We start from the raw sequence: 13,758 nt of genomic DNA, 5'->3' as shown, positions 1-13,758 counted from the left end.
ATGATTTTTTTTTTTATTTTAAAGATTGTATTTATTTATTCATGAGAAACAGAGAGAGAGAGAGAGGCAGAGACACAGGCAGAGGGAGAAGCAGGATCCACGCAGGGAGCCCGACGTGGGACTCAATCCTGGGACTCCAGGATCACGCCCTGAGCTAAAGGCAGGGCAACCATTGAGCCACCCAGGCATCCGCGAAAATGATGATTTATCAAAATTCTCATGGTCCTCAAAATAAGGCAATTCAGATTTTTGTATTTATTTGAGAGAGTGCGACGTGGAGCATACACAGCAGGGGGGTGCAGAGGTAAAAGCAGGCCCCCACTGAGCAAGGACCACCGTGGGGGGCTCCACCTAGGTCCCCGGGGTCATGACCGGCGCCAAGGCAGACGCTTGAGCGCCGTTGCCACCCGGGTGCCCTGGCAATTCAGATTCTTACAAAGCCTAAATCATCATCAACTCGAAGTCGCCATCGCTGAGACAACAACCACGAAACTGCAGGTCTCCAGTCCTGACTCAGAATTCTATTCCTACGGGGAACTGTACCGAGCACGTCCTGCCAGATTTCCAAGCCGAAGCTTCATTCTGGGGACCCAAGCAGTCGCGCGGCCAGGATCACCCCACGTGACGCGGCCCCTCACGCCGGGTGAGCCCACGGACGCATGCCACCCTCCACGCGAAGGACACATCTTCAGCCCCAACCTTTGGAAGTGTGGCGAGCGGCACACAAAGGTCAACACCAGAAGGAGAGGGTGGCAGCGGCGGGAGGAAGCTGGTCCTTGTTCCCCAGGTGGTCTCTGCCCCACCCAACAAGCCAGTCCTCGGGTCCCTAACGCGACACCAATAATAAAGGCCTTTCGCGGACTGCAAGTTGGCTCACGGTGTAGAGCCCCGTAAAGACCTCCTAAGTCATCTTTTTGCTTTTTACTCTCCTGACGGCCTTGCGCCACGTGCCTAATACCTACGGGGTCTTTGTCACATCACGCACCAGGCTCCAGCTGAGCTCCTACAAGGCAGCGGCCTCATCCCCCTCACCTCCCTGACGCAGGTAAATAACCCTTCGAAGGCCCCTTGCCAGCAAGTGTTGGAGCCGCAGGACGCCCATCACTAACGCTCCACCGCTCTCCGGGGCTTGCAGGAGCTTCTCGGCCATTATCACCTTGAGCCTCACAAGGCCTGTGAAGCCGGAGGAATAACAGAGCATCGCTTTAATGTTACAAGGGACCAAGCAAGGCTCCAAAATACGGACTTTTCCCAGCTAGGAAACGAAAGCGCTGGAGCTGGACGCCGGGTTTCCTGAGCCCGTATCCTCTCCTCCCGCGACGCAGGCTGCCCTTTTGATTAAACGCTCCATCAAAGTATTTTCGTCAAGCACAGATTATTTCTAAATAAAATTCTAGGCCTCTCAAAGCATGCCTGTGGCTCCAGATGGTGACGATCGCATCTACCCCCACCCCCCGGCACCAAGGGTGCTGCCCGGCACACGGCTGCTGCGCCTGGCATTCGCACACACCCCTCTTCCGCAGCTGATGATGCATTCCTCGATGTCAACACCACCTTCCACCCCCAATGGGCTTCCGAGACCCAGTCCAGCCTCACAAGTCGTCACTTTGATGAGACCAAAGTCTACGTAGGTCGACACTCTCTCTCTCCACAACCCAGAACCCAGGAAGACTGGAAAACTGTGAGTTTTAAGTCGGACGCCAAACCTCAGTTGATGACTGTGGCGGTTGACCATCAAAACAGCTCCCAGTGACCCTCACCTCCACTCTTCAGGCTCACACAGTCGCTCTCACACCAAGGTCGGCTGGTGTAACCAAGAGAATATGGCAGGAGAGCCATCATGTTAAAAAGACTGTGGCTTCCACCTCGGCTCTGTCTCAGCAACCAGGTTTGGTAGGGAAGCCCCACTGTGCTGCAGGAGCACTTGGAGCCCAGGACGAGGCACAGGGGGTGGGATCCCACCGTGTGCTGGAGCACTCAGAGCCCAGGCGAGGCCCACATGGTGGGAACCCAAGGCCTGCCAACCTGCCCGTCAGTGAGCACAGAGCCAGCTTGAGCCCCTGACGTGATCGATGCTCACGCTCAGCCTGAGGATGACGTCATGAGGCCCTGACCCTGAATCATCCAGCCTGGCTGCTCCTGGATCCAGACCCACGTTACCTGCAGGTGATAAATGTTCTTTAAACCCTCCTCCTGGCTGGAACGTGCCCCACTGAATCGGCCCCGATCAGGGGACATGTCCGTCCCACCGCGACATGCACACGGCGTCTCAGAGTCTCTGCTCGCCCCACACACAGCCAGTGTGCATATCCCGGTGGTGAGCTGCCCCAGGGTCACGCGCTCGTTACAAGGTAGTGCCGCGAGCTGCGGGGGCTGCCACAGGACGCGTAGTCGACATACATATCATTTTGCCAGAATCTGGAAAGTTCTGAGTCTGGAAACACAGCCACCCAGGAGTTTGTCCTAAGACTATGTCACTTCCCCTAAAACAGCTTTTGTCTTAACCCTGCCTCAGCGCATACGCAGCCAGGACAGCCGCTGGGGCCCCCCATGGGCCCAGAGCCCTGCACGGCCTCACCCGCCAGGCCCAGCGCATCTTCAAACACCTGCCCCATAACGTGACGTCCAAACTGTGTCAGGGAGGAAAAGCAGAAAAGGTGGCCGTCCGAGGAATTGGGGAGAGTCCGCACAGCCTCCAGGTGCCCTGTAACCGCTGCAGACGCGCGAGATCGGTTATGGGGCGGGGAGCCCGCCAGCGCCCTGCTGGCCCCGGGAGCCCACGGCTTCACCCCTCTGCTCCCCCACAGCCTCCCTTCCTGAGCGCAAAGGGTCCCTAACCAGGTTTTAATTTTCTCTCCTGAAGAGATACTCAGATCGGAGCTAGAAGACTCAGGGTGAAAGGTTTACGAAATAAAGACCAAAGAAAAACTCCAGACCTTTCAGATAAATTGGCATTTTTTTTTAAAGCTAAAAAATTAAAATGCAACAGCATGGTGTTGCTCCGAAAAGAAATCCCATGTGAGGAAACTCTTCTTTTTTTTTTTTTTCTTTTTCAATTTAGAAAAGATTCCCTGGGACAAAAGGGCGCCTCCTCGAATTATGTACCTGAAAGGAGTGCCACAGAGCCACATTCCGGAGGGCAGCAGGAAATGAGGGCGGAGAGCCACCGAGATTTAATTCAGGGAAGACGGAGGGAGGAAGGACAACTGGGGGGGGGGAAGGGAGGGTGGAGGAGGGAGGAGGAGGAAGGGGGAGGGGGAAGAGGGAGGGAGGGAGAGATGGAGGAGGGGGGAGGGGGGTTAGAACCTGGGAGGAGGGAGGGAGGAGGAGGGAGGAGGGAGGTAGAGGGAGGAGGCTCAGAACCTGGGAGGGGGGAAGGAGGAGGGAGGGAGGAGGGAGGGGGAAGGGAGGAGGGAGCATCCAGGGAGGGGGAGGGAGGGGGGGGTCAGAACCAGGGAGGAGGCAGGCCTGGCAGGAAGGCCACTGGCTTTCCATCAACCCTGACCCCGTCCTCCCCACCAGCCCCCCTCCCCTGCCCCCGGGCGGCCAGGAGCCGGGACCCAGAGAGGCTCCTGAGGACGCTGGCCCCTCACGGCCCCTCGCTGGGTCTCTGTCCCCCCAGAACAGGCAGCCCGGCAACGTGCCAGGTGCGCCCCGAGACTGGCCTGCCCTCCGGCCCGGCGCCTGCTGCACACCCGTGGGCAGGGGACCGACCGAGGGCTCGCGCCGGCAGGACCAGGTTCCAACGGAGCCTGGTCCCAGGGGGCACCGGGCAGGTCCCGGAGCGAGGCTTTCCTCCCCGGGGGCCGCCCGCAGCCCGCAGGCCGCCGGGATTCCCAGGTGTCAGCTGCCCCTACAGCTCCACCACCACGTCCCCGTCGGTCCCCAGCCCTGGAGCCTGCCCTCCCGCCCGAAGCCCAGGAGCCAGGGTGGTGCAGTGTCCTCGGTGGTCCCCGGGCACCGACATTGCTGTCCTAGGAGGAAACCCCATGCCACGCTGCATGGGACCAACCCGCAGCAACTCCTCGCTGTGTCTCGGGGGACGGTCAGAGCCACACGCGTGTTCAAGGATCTGCTCCCCGGACGCGCTACATCTTCACCCGCAACAGCGGCAGGAGCACTCGGGACCCAGGCAAGGGCCGTTGTCCAGGCCTCGACCAGGCGGCTGCAGGAAGAGCGCACAGCACGAAGGCAGGTCCCCTCCGCACCGCGACAGCAACAGTCAAGGGCCACGCAGGGTGCTGGGAACCCTGACCATGCAACCGAGGGAGCCCGTGACGCGGCAGGCCCAGCTCCGCTAACGCTCCATCAACCCTTCCATGTGACCCTACCTGCTGACGCCACCCACGTGCCTGGCACCCTTCCAGGTCCTCAAGGATGTGACAGTGGATACGACGGTGCTTTACTGCCCCCGGGAACTTTGAGGGATTTTTCTTTCTTTTTCTCAAAATATTACACGTCAGATTTAACAGAGATGGCTCTTTGCTAAATGACAAACACCCATTCCCTTGCCGAGGAACTGGCAAGTGGGCCATCGGAGCACAACGGACAACCGGGAATTAATCTTCTGTTGATTGCCGATCGACTTTCGATCCCGGTGTCCAGACGATTCGGTAGGGAGCTCACAGGCCCAGAGCTAGGGGTGTCACAGGCGGCACCTGGGAGCGAGGGGGAGCCTCGCCGCCTGTGAGCAGCACAGGCCGGGTAACAACCGGCCCTGGGGGACCAGCATCACATGCCGGGGCATCCGGCACCAGCAGGGCCCCCAGCGCACAATGGATCACACACAGTGTCACGAGCTGACACCTTCACCCCTATGTGCCCATGTCGTCACGGCCTCCCGGTCATCCCCGGTCATCCCAAGGCAGCGGCCACAGCCCAGCTCTCCCAGGAGGGACCCACCAGCCTGTTCCAGGGAGGCCCAGCCAGTCGCAGGCATAGCGGGGCAGGGACACGGGCAGCCGCAGGTGACCGCATGCCCGCGGAGGCTGCCACACGCAGACCGAGCTGGGAGCCGCGAGAATGCTGGACGGGAGCCAACCTGACGACGACAGGTAAGGCCACAGAAACTGGGCCTGGCAAACTGGGCTCCGGACAAAGCCCAAGGTGGGGCCCGGAGGGCTGGAGAACCTGCAGGGGCTGGGGGCTGGCTCGGGAAGCTGCCTCGGTGCGGAGACGGTGCGGTACCGTCCCCCAAGGCTGGCCCGGTTGTCACCTCCCTGCCCCCGGGTCCCCATCCCCCAAGGCTGGCCCAGTCCTCGCCTCCCCACCTCCAGCACAGGGTCCCCGTCCCCCCAAGGCTGGCCCTGTGGGTGGGCTGGGACCAGTGGCCCCGTGGGTGGGCAGCCGGGCTCACACTCAGCACCTCTGGCCCAAACCCCTCATCCTAACTTCCTCCTGGCACCGCGACATCCCTGAAAGCAAACTTCTCACACATTCAGAAGCCGTTGCCAGACCCTTGATCTCCGGTGATTATTCAGAAAGCCCCCAGGGGGACCTCCCAGCAACCCGCTGCTTACAGGGCGATGGACTCACAGCACGGAGGAACTGTGCTCTTTGTCCCTGAGACAGCGGAACAGGGGTCGCTGGTGGCTCAGTGGGTCAAGTGTCTGCCCCCAGCTCACATCATGCTCCTGGGGTCCTGGGATGGAGCCCCACACCTGGTTGCACACCTGGCCCCACACCCGGGCCCTGCTCCTGGCCTGCATTGGGCCCCGCACCTGGCCCCACACCAGCCTGCATCGGGCCCTGCACCCGGCCCCATACTAGTCCCCACACTGAGCCCCGCACCCAGCCCCGCGCCCAGCCCCTCATCAGGCTCCCTGCTCAGCGGGGGCCCTGCGTCTCCCTCCCTCTGCCGGCTGCTCCCCCGCTTGCCCCCTCTCTCTCTGATATAGAACCAAAATCTTTAAAAAGCAGAACAGGAACACACACGGCTCACGGGGCCACGTGACCCGCGTGTTCTGGAACGGCAAAGACTCACCCAAGTCCAGTGACAGGCTTTTCGAGTCACGAACCACCCTGGCTGGTTCTCGACCTCCACACACCCAGGCCACAGCTGAGCAGGTCACGGCAGGTGGTTGCTTGCTCTCCGCACGCGGAACGTAGAAACCAATGTTGTGACGCAGAAGGGGGCAGCTGCCCTTCAGAACCCCAAGCCGGAACACCCAGGGGGCCCAGCGGTTTAGCGCTGCCCTCAGCCCAGGCCATGACCCCGGGGTCCTGGGATCGAGTCATGCGTCGGGCTCCCCGCATGGAGCCTGCTTCTCCCTCTGCCTGTGTCTCTGCCTCTCTCTCTCTGTCTCTCATGAATAAATAAACTCTTTAAAAAGAAAAAGGACCCCAAGCAGGCTCGTGAGGGACGTTCCCGTGTGCTACACCTACGGCTGAAGCACGGGAGCCGCACGTGCAGGCTGCCAGGCCCCAGCCCCACGGAGGCCGCGGGCATGCCAAGTCCCGCCCCGACTGGCCAAATCTGCTAGCCTGCAGAAAAATACACGGTGCACAGGAAGGAAAGACTTGTCATTTGTCCCAAAAACCCAGTATTTAACTTGTTGACACCGTGTGTGCCCTTAGGCCTCAGAGCCGCATCCGATGCAAGACAAGCGGTAGCCCCGCAAGACAGGCGCTTCACTGGCCGAGGACTCCGCTGTCCTCCCGTCACCTAGAGCAGGAGACAGGCAGGAAGGGGACTCGCGTGGCGACCCGCCCTCTGGTCCGGAAACACGCTCTGCTCCCCCAGGGGTCCCGACCCTCCTCTCTAGGTTGACCTCCATCACCACCCACGCTCAAAAGCAACCAAAGATCCAAATGATTATTCTTTCCTCCAGTAAGTCTACTTCCAACACAGGGCTTGAACTCATGACCTCAAGGTCAAGAGTTACATGCTCCTCTGACTGAGCCAGCCAGGTGCCCCCTAAAAGCTCTGCATTAGTCAAAGTCTAGTTCAAAGTCGGTTTAAGCTTAGCTTTACAGAATTCAAGAACAATTATATTAACAGGACTTTAAAAAAAAAAAAATGCGGTCCACCAAACACGCAGGAAATCGCAGTAGAGAAGCACAGCCGTTAGGTGCTGGAAGTAACCAGCCATGCTTCTCCCCTTAAGTTACTCTTAACTCACTCGCAAACCATGTTTGATAAATGGTATGTTTAATAATGTTCTCCAAGGAAAAAGACGTCTACGATTGGGGCATTTACGGTTTGAGGACCTTGGTAGGGCTGCATCACAGAACAGAAGTTGGCTAAGAGATGAGAACTTACATGTTCCCACCACAAAGGGGATGGACGTGTTCGTTACCTTAATGGGGGGATAGTGGGACGCCTCCCGCAACTTACGCTCTATCAAATCACATTGTCCAATTTAATCTGATTTCATTTGTCAATAAATAATAAATAAAGCTGAAAAAATAGTATGAATGGTTTTAAAAGCAAGCATCCATTGGTTTTTGTTTTGTTTGTTTGCAAGCAGCCACCTGAAGGAACAGTCATGCCACCGTCTGTCTCAGACAGCCACGGCACAGATCCCCTATCCGAATTTCAAAACCGAGATGCGGCGTCGCCGAGGGGCGCTTCCATCCCAGTCACATCTAACTCGGCCTCCAGCCAAGACCCGCAGCACGCTCACCTTGACAGAAGCGCGGGTGCAGAACTACCTGCTTCAACCTATGGTTCCCAGGTCCCTGACTCCGGACCTTAGGAGGCAATTCATGAACGCAGGTGTTTACGCACACACGTCATACGATTTACGAAGCGCTGGTGCCTTGCCCCGTGTTCCCAATCATCTTAGCCGCTTTCTTCACCAGCCCAAGAAGAATAAAGTTTACAATTCTTGGGAAGTGAGATGCATATAATTTAAGTCCCCGCCTTCTAACCGTTCTTCTAGTTTATTAGGAAGTTTCTGATCAAAGCATCAACGCTGACTCACAGCATTTTTTCAGAAACCTCGCGATGATTAGGAAGTCACTTCATTTAAAAGTTAATGGGTAAATTGTACACTTCAACTGTGTGAATTGTATATCTCAGTAGCACCTTTAAAAAAAAAAGTTAATGGAGTTTTCATCTTGCTGTCATGTTGGTTTCATTAATTTCATCAAATGCAACAAAGGGAAAAACGAGCACCTCGGTGGTTATTACACCGCCGCTCAGAGCTCTAAAACCGCGCCGAAACAAAGACATTAATCTAGTTCGTGTTTGCAGCAGCAACTTTGAGGACTAAATTTATCATCAAACCTTGTAATGTTTTCCCCCCTGAGAATCTTTTGCTAATCAAATAACCACTTATACAAGTACTTTGCACCACAATCAAATTTTGCTTTTTCAGGGAACAAAAAGAAAGGTCTCTACCTCCCCCGGCACAGAGAACCACAAAGGACGCAACAAAAGTTTCCCTGAACAAACATTACTCAAAAAACTGAAAGACCAACCACAGCAGAAATTCTTACTTAAATAAACAACAGAGATAGCAGCATAGAACAAACAGCTAAAAGCTATTGTGGGGGCCGACACCAAACCAATAGCTTTGGTTTTATATAAACTTGGGTTCTCAAGTCTTGGATGGGGCTCAAACTGCCAACTCCGTGCCAAAGACTTCCCGCTTATCAAGGTGAGGTCACCTCTAAAGCAAGTTAAGAAGCAAATTTCTATATAACATCAATATGAATACAAACATATTTTACTGCTTAAATAAAAAATGGAAAAATCATTTTCCGTTTAAATGCTACTCATCTTGACACATAAGATGTGCAACTATTGTCTCTAGGCTAAAACGCTTTCCATGGAAGCAGACACATCAAATTTTTTTTTTTCTAGTCGAAAGACTTTGATCTAAACTGCAGGAAATCACTTCATAAGTAACTTTTAAAAAATTTTTTTCATAACTAACTTTTTAATTTGTAATTTGGTGCATCAACAAATCCAAAATGTGGGCTTTTGTTCCCAAAGTGGCACACAAAAAAAATGTTTTTACCAAGCTTCTCTGATATTTCTTTTATCTGAATTTACGACACGTAATCGTTTTTTAAACTCACAGTAATACAAGCAAATTACTAAGTAACTAGGAATCAATAAATTTGCTTCCTTGAAGGGATGTAGGTGAATAATCTTACATGCAAAATGAACTCTCTTCATTTCATTTGAGACAGAATGTGGAGAAAGGTCATCTCAAAATGTTAGGAAACCCTTTTGAAAAATAAAAAAGATTTTTGTATTTTAATTTCAGGGGAAAATGGGCTAACTGACATCATATGCTTAATTATGACTTTCATTAATAATAAAAGTTACCAAGTGTACTCTCCTGGGGGAAACACCCTAATAGTAGCTATTGGCTATTCCATTTACATTTTGGGTTACTATTTCATTTACAAACTAGAGTTAAAGAAAATGCCAAGTGTGTACAGAATAATAACATACACATATCCATTCAATGTTTGAACACCATCTACTCTTGAGATGCTGTTCGTACCTTACTGCGGTTATAAATACACACGTGTGTTTAATTTAGGACATACCACAAGTAGATAGGTGCTTAACACATGCATTCAATGGTAGCCTGCTAGTCACAGATAACATGGTTAACTTCAACAGACAGCATCTGTGTTACACATATGGCCATCAAAATAATCGTGGCATGCTGTTGTGACGCTGAAAGAGGCCAAGCCTGTTGCAAAATGACTACTTCCAACAAAAGCCTGCTTCCATTATTGTTTAGTTGAATGGCATGTATCCAAGATAACAGCATTATAAAGTTGCTATTGCCTTGGAATCACTCACCGATTTTCGATTTTCAACGTATTTGCAAAACAAGATAAGCACCATCAGGTTATAAAAAGTAATCACGGATCAGGATTCTTTTATTCATGTTTCTTTGACAAAATCATTCCATCTGATCCCAAGTCCTGGCTGCTCTCTTGACAGAATAATGTACACGCTCCAGGCCGGCAGGGATACGGCTTTCATAGTTAAATAGGAAGCTCACGCTCAGGCTGACTTCAGATTTTGCACTTCAGAAAGATTTCTTTGTTGTTTTTGTGTCAGATCATCCGTTACCTTTTTCTAATTGTTCCTTTCCCCAAGCCCAAGAGAAGCTATGTATCATCAAAATTTTACATTTTGCGATTTTTTTTTTTTGCCTATTTGCACAGGACACCAAACAACTGCTATATCACCTCGAAAAGTTCTTTTCCTGATTTCATGGTGGCAGGGGGAGGGCGGAAGCGGAACATAAAAGGTGAAAATATAAAATATGAAAATATGAAACACCCTTTTCTCCAAGAGTCTTTTATCGGCCTTGAAAGGAAACAGCCACTGGGAGTGTGTCGACTTGTTCTTATAGTTCCCGGGAAACAATGTTGCAAACACTTTCCTACACGGTTTAACTCGCTCTGCGGCTCTAACTGGGGGCGTTAGGGCCCCTGTCCTGCTGCGGAAGGGCGTGTGAACCGCGTGCACGGCGGGAAGCTGAGCCGCAGGGCGATGCGGGAGGCGGGCGGCAGCGGGCCTGGCTCCCGGGCCGCCCTGCACAGAGGGGGCGCCTGGGCCTTCCCGGACTCCGGGTGCTTCTCGGGCCCGCTGCGCTAAGTGTGGGGAAGAAGACAGCGGGGTGTTGCGATGGCGACCGCCTGCGACCACCTGCGCTCACCTGTGACCCCCTGCGACCCCCTGCGCTCACCTGCGACCCCTGCGAGCGGCGGAGCAGGCGAGCGCAGGCGCGCCCGTCGGGGGTCGGGCGCAGACCCGCGAGCCCGGGGCAGGGGCAGGTTCTCCGGGGCGACGGCAGCACCTGCGCTCCCAGGACCGGCAAGCGGGCGCAGAGCTCCGCCCGGGGCGCCGGCGGGGGGTGCGCTGGGGCGTGGGGCGCGCTCGCTCGGGGCCGGGGGGCCGGGGCGGGGCCGGGGCCGAGTCCGTCCCGGCGGAGCCCACCCGGCGGCGGAGGCTGCCCCGGGGACACGGCCGGCGGGCGCGCCTCGGGGCTGGGGGGCGCCGCGGGGCTCGGCGGGCTGCGGGTGCACCTGGGGGCGGGGTAAGGGGGCGCGGCGCACTGCCCCGACCCGCCCGGGAGGTGCTGCCCCGCCCCGCGACGGCCCGGGCTCCGCGCCGACCCCCCGGCCAGCCCCCCGCCCGAGCCCCCCGCCCGAGCCCCCCGCCCACCTTGATGCCCTGCTGCTGGCTGGTGAGCGTCAACTTGGCGTCGTCGAGCAGCAGAACTTCGCAGTAGAAATCCTCGGGCGCCGCGCAGAAGCAGCCCATGTCGGCCGCCGCCGGGAGCCGCGCCCCGGGCCCCGCCCCGCCCAGGCCTCGCCGGGTCGTCCGCGCCGCGCGGGCCCGAGCGCCGATCCCGGGGCGGGGAGGGGGGGAGGGGAGGGGAGGGGGCGGGGCGCCCGCGGCGTGAGCACCGGGAGCCGCGGGGAGGGCGGCGCGGGCGGCGCTGAGCGGGGGCGGCGGGGCCCGAGCATCCTGCGGCCGCGCGGCTCCGGGACGGGGGCGGGGGCGGGGCGGGGCGGGGAGGGACGGAGGGAGGGAGGGGCCTGCCGGGAGCACCCCGCCCCCCGCGCCCCGGGGCGCGACCCCCCGGCCCCGGAGGCGCCTTTGTGTCGGGGCAGCGCGGGGCGCGCAGGGCCAGGGGCGGCGGTGTCGCGCGGTCGGTCGGCCGCCTCCGCCCCGGGCCGGTGAGCTGGGGGGGGGGGGCGGGGGGCGGCTGCCGTCCGGGGCAGTGGGGCTCCTGGGGGGGCAGGGCTCGGGCTGGGGCTCCTGGGGGGGCGGGGCTCGGGCTGGGGCTCCTTGGCGGGGGAGCGCGGGCTGGGGCTCCTGGGGTGGAGGGGGGCTCGGGCTGGGGCTCCTGGGGGGGGCTGTGGCTAGGGCTCCTGGGGTGGAGGGGGGCTTGGGGCTGGGGCTCCTTGGAGGGAGCTCGGGCTGGGGCTCCTGGAGGGGGGGCCCGGGGCTGGGGTTCCTTGGGGGGGGAGCGCAGGCTGGGGCTCCTGGGGTGGAGGGGCCTTGGGGCTGGGGCTCCTTGGGGGGGGCTCGGGGCTGGGGCTCCTGGGGTGGAGGGGGGCTTGGGGCTGGGGCTCCTTGTGGGGGGGCTCGGGCTGGGGCTCCTGGGGGGGGCCTGGGGCTGGGGCTCCTTTGGGGGGGGCTGTGGCTGGGGCTCCTTGGGGGGGCTGTGGCTGGGGCTCCTGGGGTGGAGGGGGGCTGGGGCTCCTTGGGGGGGGCTCGGGCTGGGGCTCCTGGGGGGGTGCTGTGGCTGGGGTTCCTGGGGTGGAGGGGGGCTTGGGGCTGGGGCTCCTTGGGGGGGCTCGGGCTGGGGCTCCTGGGGGGGCCCGGGGCTGGGGCTCCTTGGGGGGGGAGCGCGGGCTGGGGCTCCTGGGTTGGAGGGGGGCTCGGGCTGGGGCTCCTGGGAGGGGGCCCGGGGCTGGGGCTCCTTGGGGGGCCTCGGGCTGGGGCTCCTGGGGGGGGCCGGGTCTGGGGCTCCTTGGGGGGGCTCGGGCTGGGGCTCCGTGGGGGGGGCTGTGGCTGGGGCTCCTGGGGTGGAGGGGGGCTTGGGGCTGGGGCTCCTTGGGGGGGGCTCGGGCTGGGGCTCCTGGGGGGGCCCAGGCTGGGGCTCCTTGGGGGGGGGCTCGGGCTGGGGCTCCTTGTGGGGGCTTGGGGCTGGGGCTCCTTGGGGGGGGCTCGGGCTGGGGCTCCTGGGGTGGAGGGGGGCCCGGAGCTGGGGCTCCTTGGGGGGGGCTCCTTGGGGCAGGCTCGGGCTGGGGCTCCTTGGGGGGAGCTGGGGCTGGGGCTCCTGGGGTGGAGGGGGGCTCGGGGCTGGGGCTCCTTGGGGGGGCTCGGGCTGGCGCTCCTGGGGGCGGGGGGGCTCAGGGCCGGGGGCGCGCGGGGAGGCGGGAGCCCGGGAGCTGGGGGCGCGCCGGGCGCAGGCGGCGGCTCGCGGGCAAGGTCTCCCCCGGGGGCAGCGGCCAGGGTGCTCGCGCAGGGGCCGGGCGGGGGCGGAAGGCGGAGCGGAGCTGGGGGGCGGGTGCCCGGCCCGGGGCGGCCAGGGCTCCGGGTCCCAGGGCCTCTGCGCGGCAGGCACGGCTCCCGGGCGGCAGCGCCCCCTGCTGGGTGCCGGGGGCGGGGCGGGGCGGGGCGCGGCGCCGGGCGGAGCAGGTGCAGCGGGTGCGTCTCTGGGTGGCGCGGGGCAGGGGGGCGGGGTGACGCCAGGCCTCCCGGGACACTTGCCGACCTCCTACCTAGCGTTAGGGCCGGAGCTTGGGCGTCCCTCTACGACTTACAAGCTAGATGGTCAGAACTCACAAAATTCGCCTAAAACCTTTAAAATGTTTAAATGGAAATGAACAATTTGCAACTTTGGAGAGAGTTTCCTTCCACGGTGATTTGCCACCGAGTACCGTCTAGGACACTGGCTCTCCCGTTGGGCGCATAAACGTGACTTAGCGCAGTCCCCGCAGGGCAGGGGCTGGACACCCTCCTGTTCCCTGTGAACTTTACCCAAAGCCAAGCAGCGGACCCTATTGCATCTTCCAAGGCTTCCGTGAAATGGAAGCAGGTGTTGAATTCCTAACGAAACTCCATGTCCAACTTTGGGTTGTGTTGTCAATGTTTTGCCTGCCGTGACTGACACATTATTCTGGATTTTAGCGTCTTTACCTCTAGAGGCTTTTCGGTAACACAACGTTCCTGACGTAAATTACCAAACGTGATGGAAAGGCTTCGAAAGGGCCTTCCATCCTCCAAGAGGGTCACCTGTTACTTGCAGAAACAGAAGATAC

At 59.0% G+C, this 13,758-nt stretch overlaps 1 protein-coding gene across 1 annotated transcript in view; it reads right to left on the bottom strand.

The window, feature by feature from the left end:
• EPB41L4A (erythrocyte membrane protein band 4.1 like 4A) overlaps positions 1-11,321 on the bottom strand; it is a 180,716-nt gene extending 169,395 nt beyond the window's left edge. Inside the window, exon 1 of the mRNA XM_025438026.3 lies at positions 11,147-11,321. Coding sequence (XP_025293811.1) covers positions 11,147-11,245 — 99 coding nt within the window. The 5' untranslated portion in view covers positions 11,246-11,321. The remainder of the gene's footprint in view (positions 1-11,146) is intronic.
• Between the last annotated feature and the right edge of the window lie 2,437 nt (positions 11,322-13,758).

This window comes from Canis lupus, chromosome 3 (genome assembly GCF_003254725.2).
Source record: "Canis lupus dingo isolate Sandy chromosome 3, ASM325472v2, whole genome shotgun sequence".
Taxonomy (NCBI): Eukaryota; Metazoa; Chordata; class Mammalia; order Carnivora; family Canidae; genus Canis; species Canis lupus.
The sequence above is the reverse complement of the archived record's forward strand: the minus strand, read 5'-3'. Positions and strand labels throughout refer to the sequence as shown.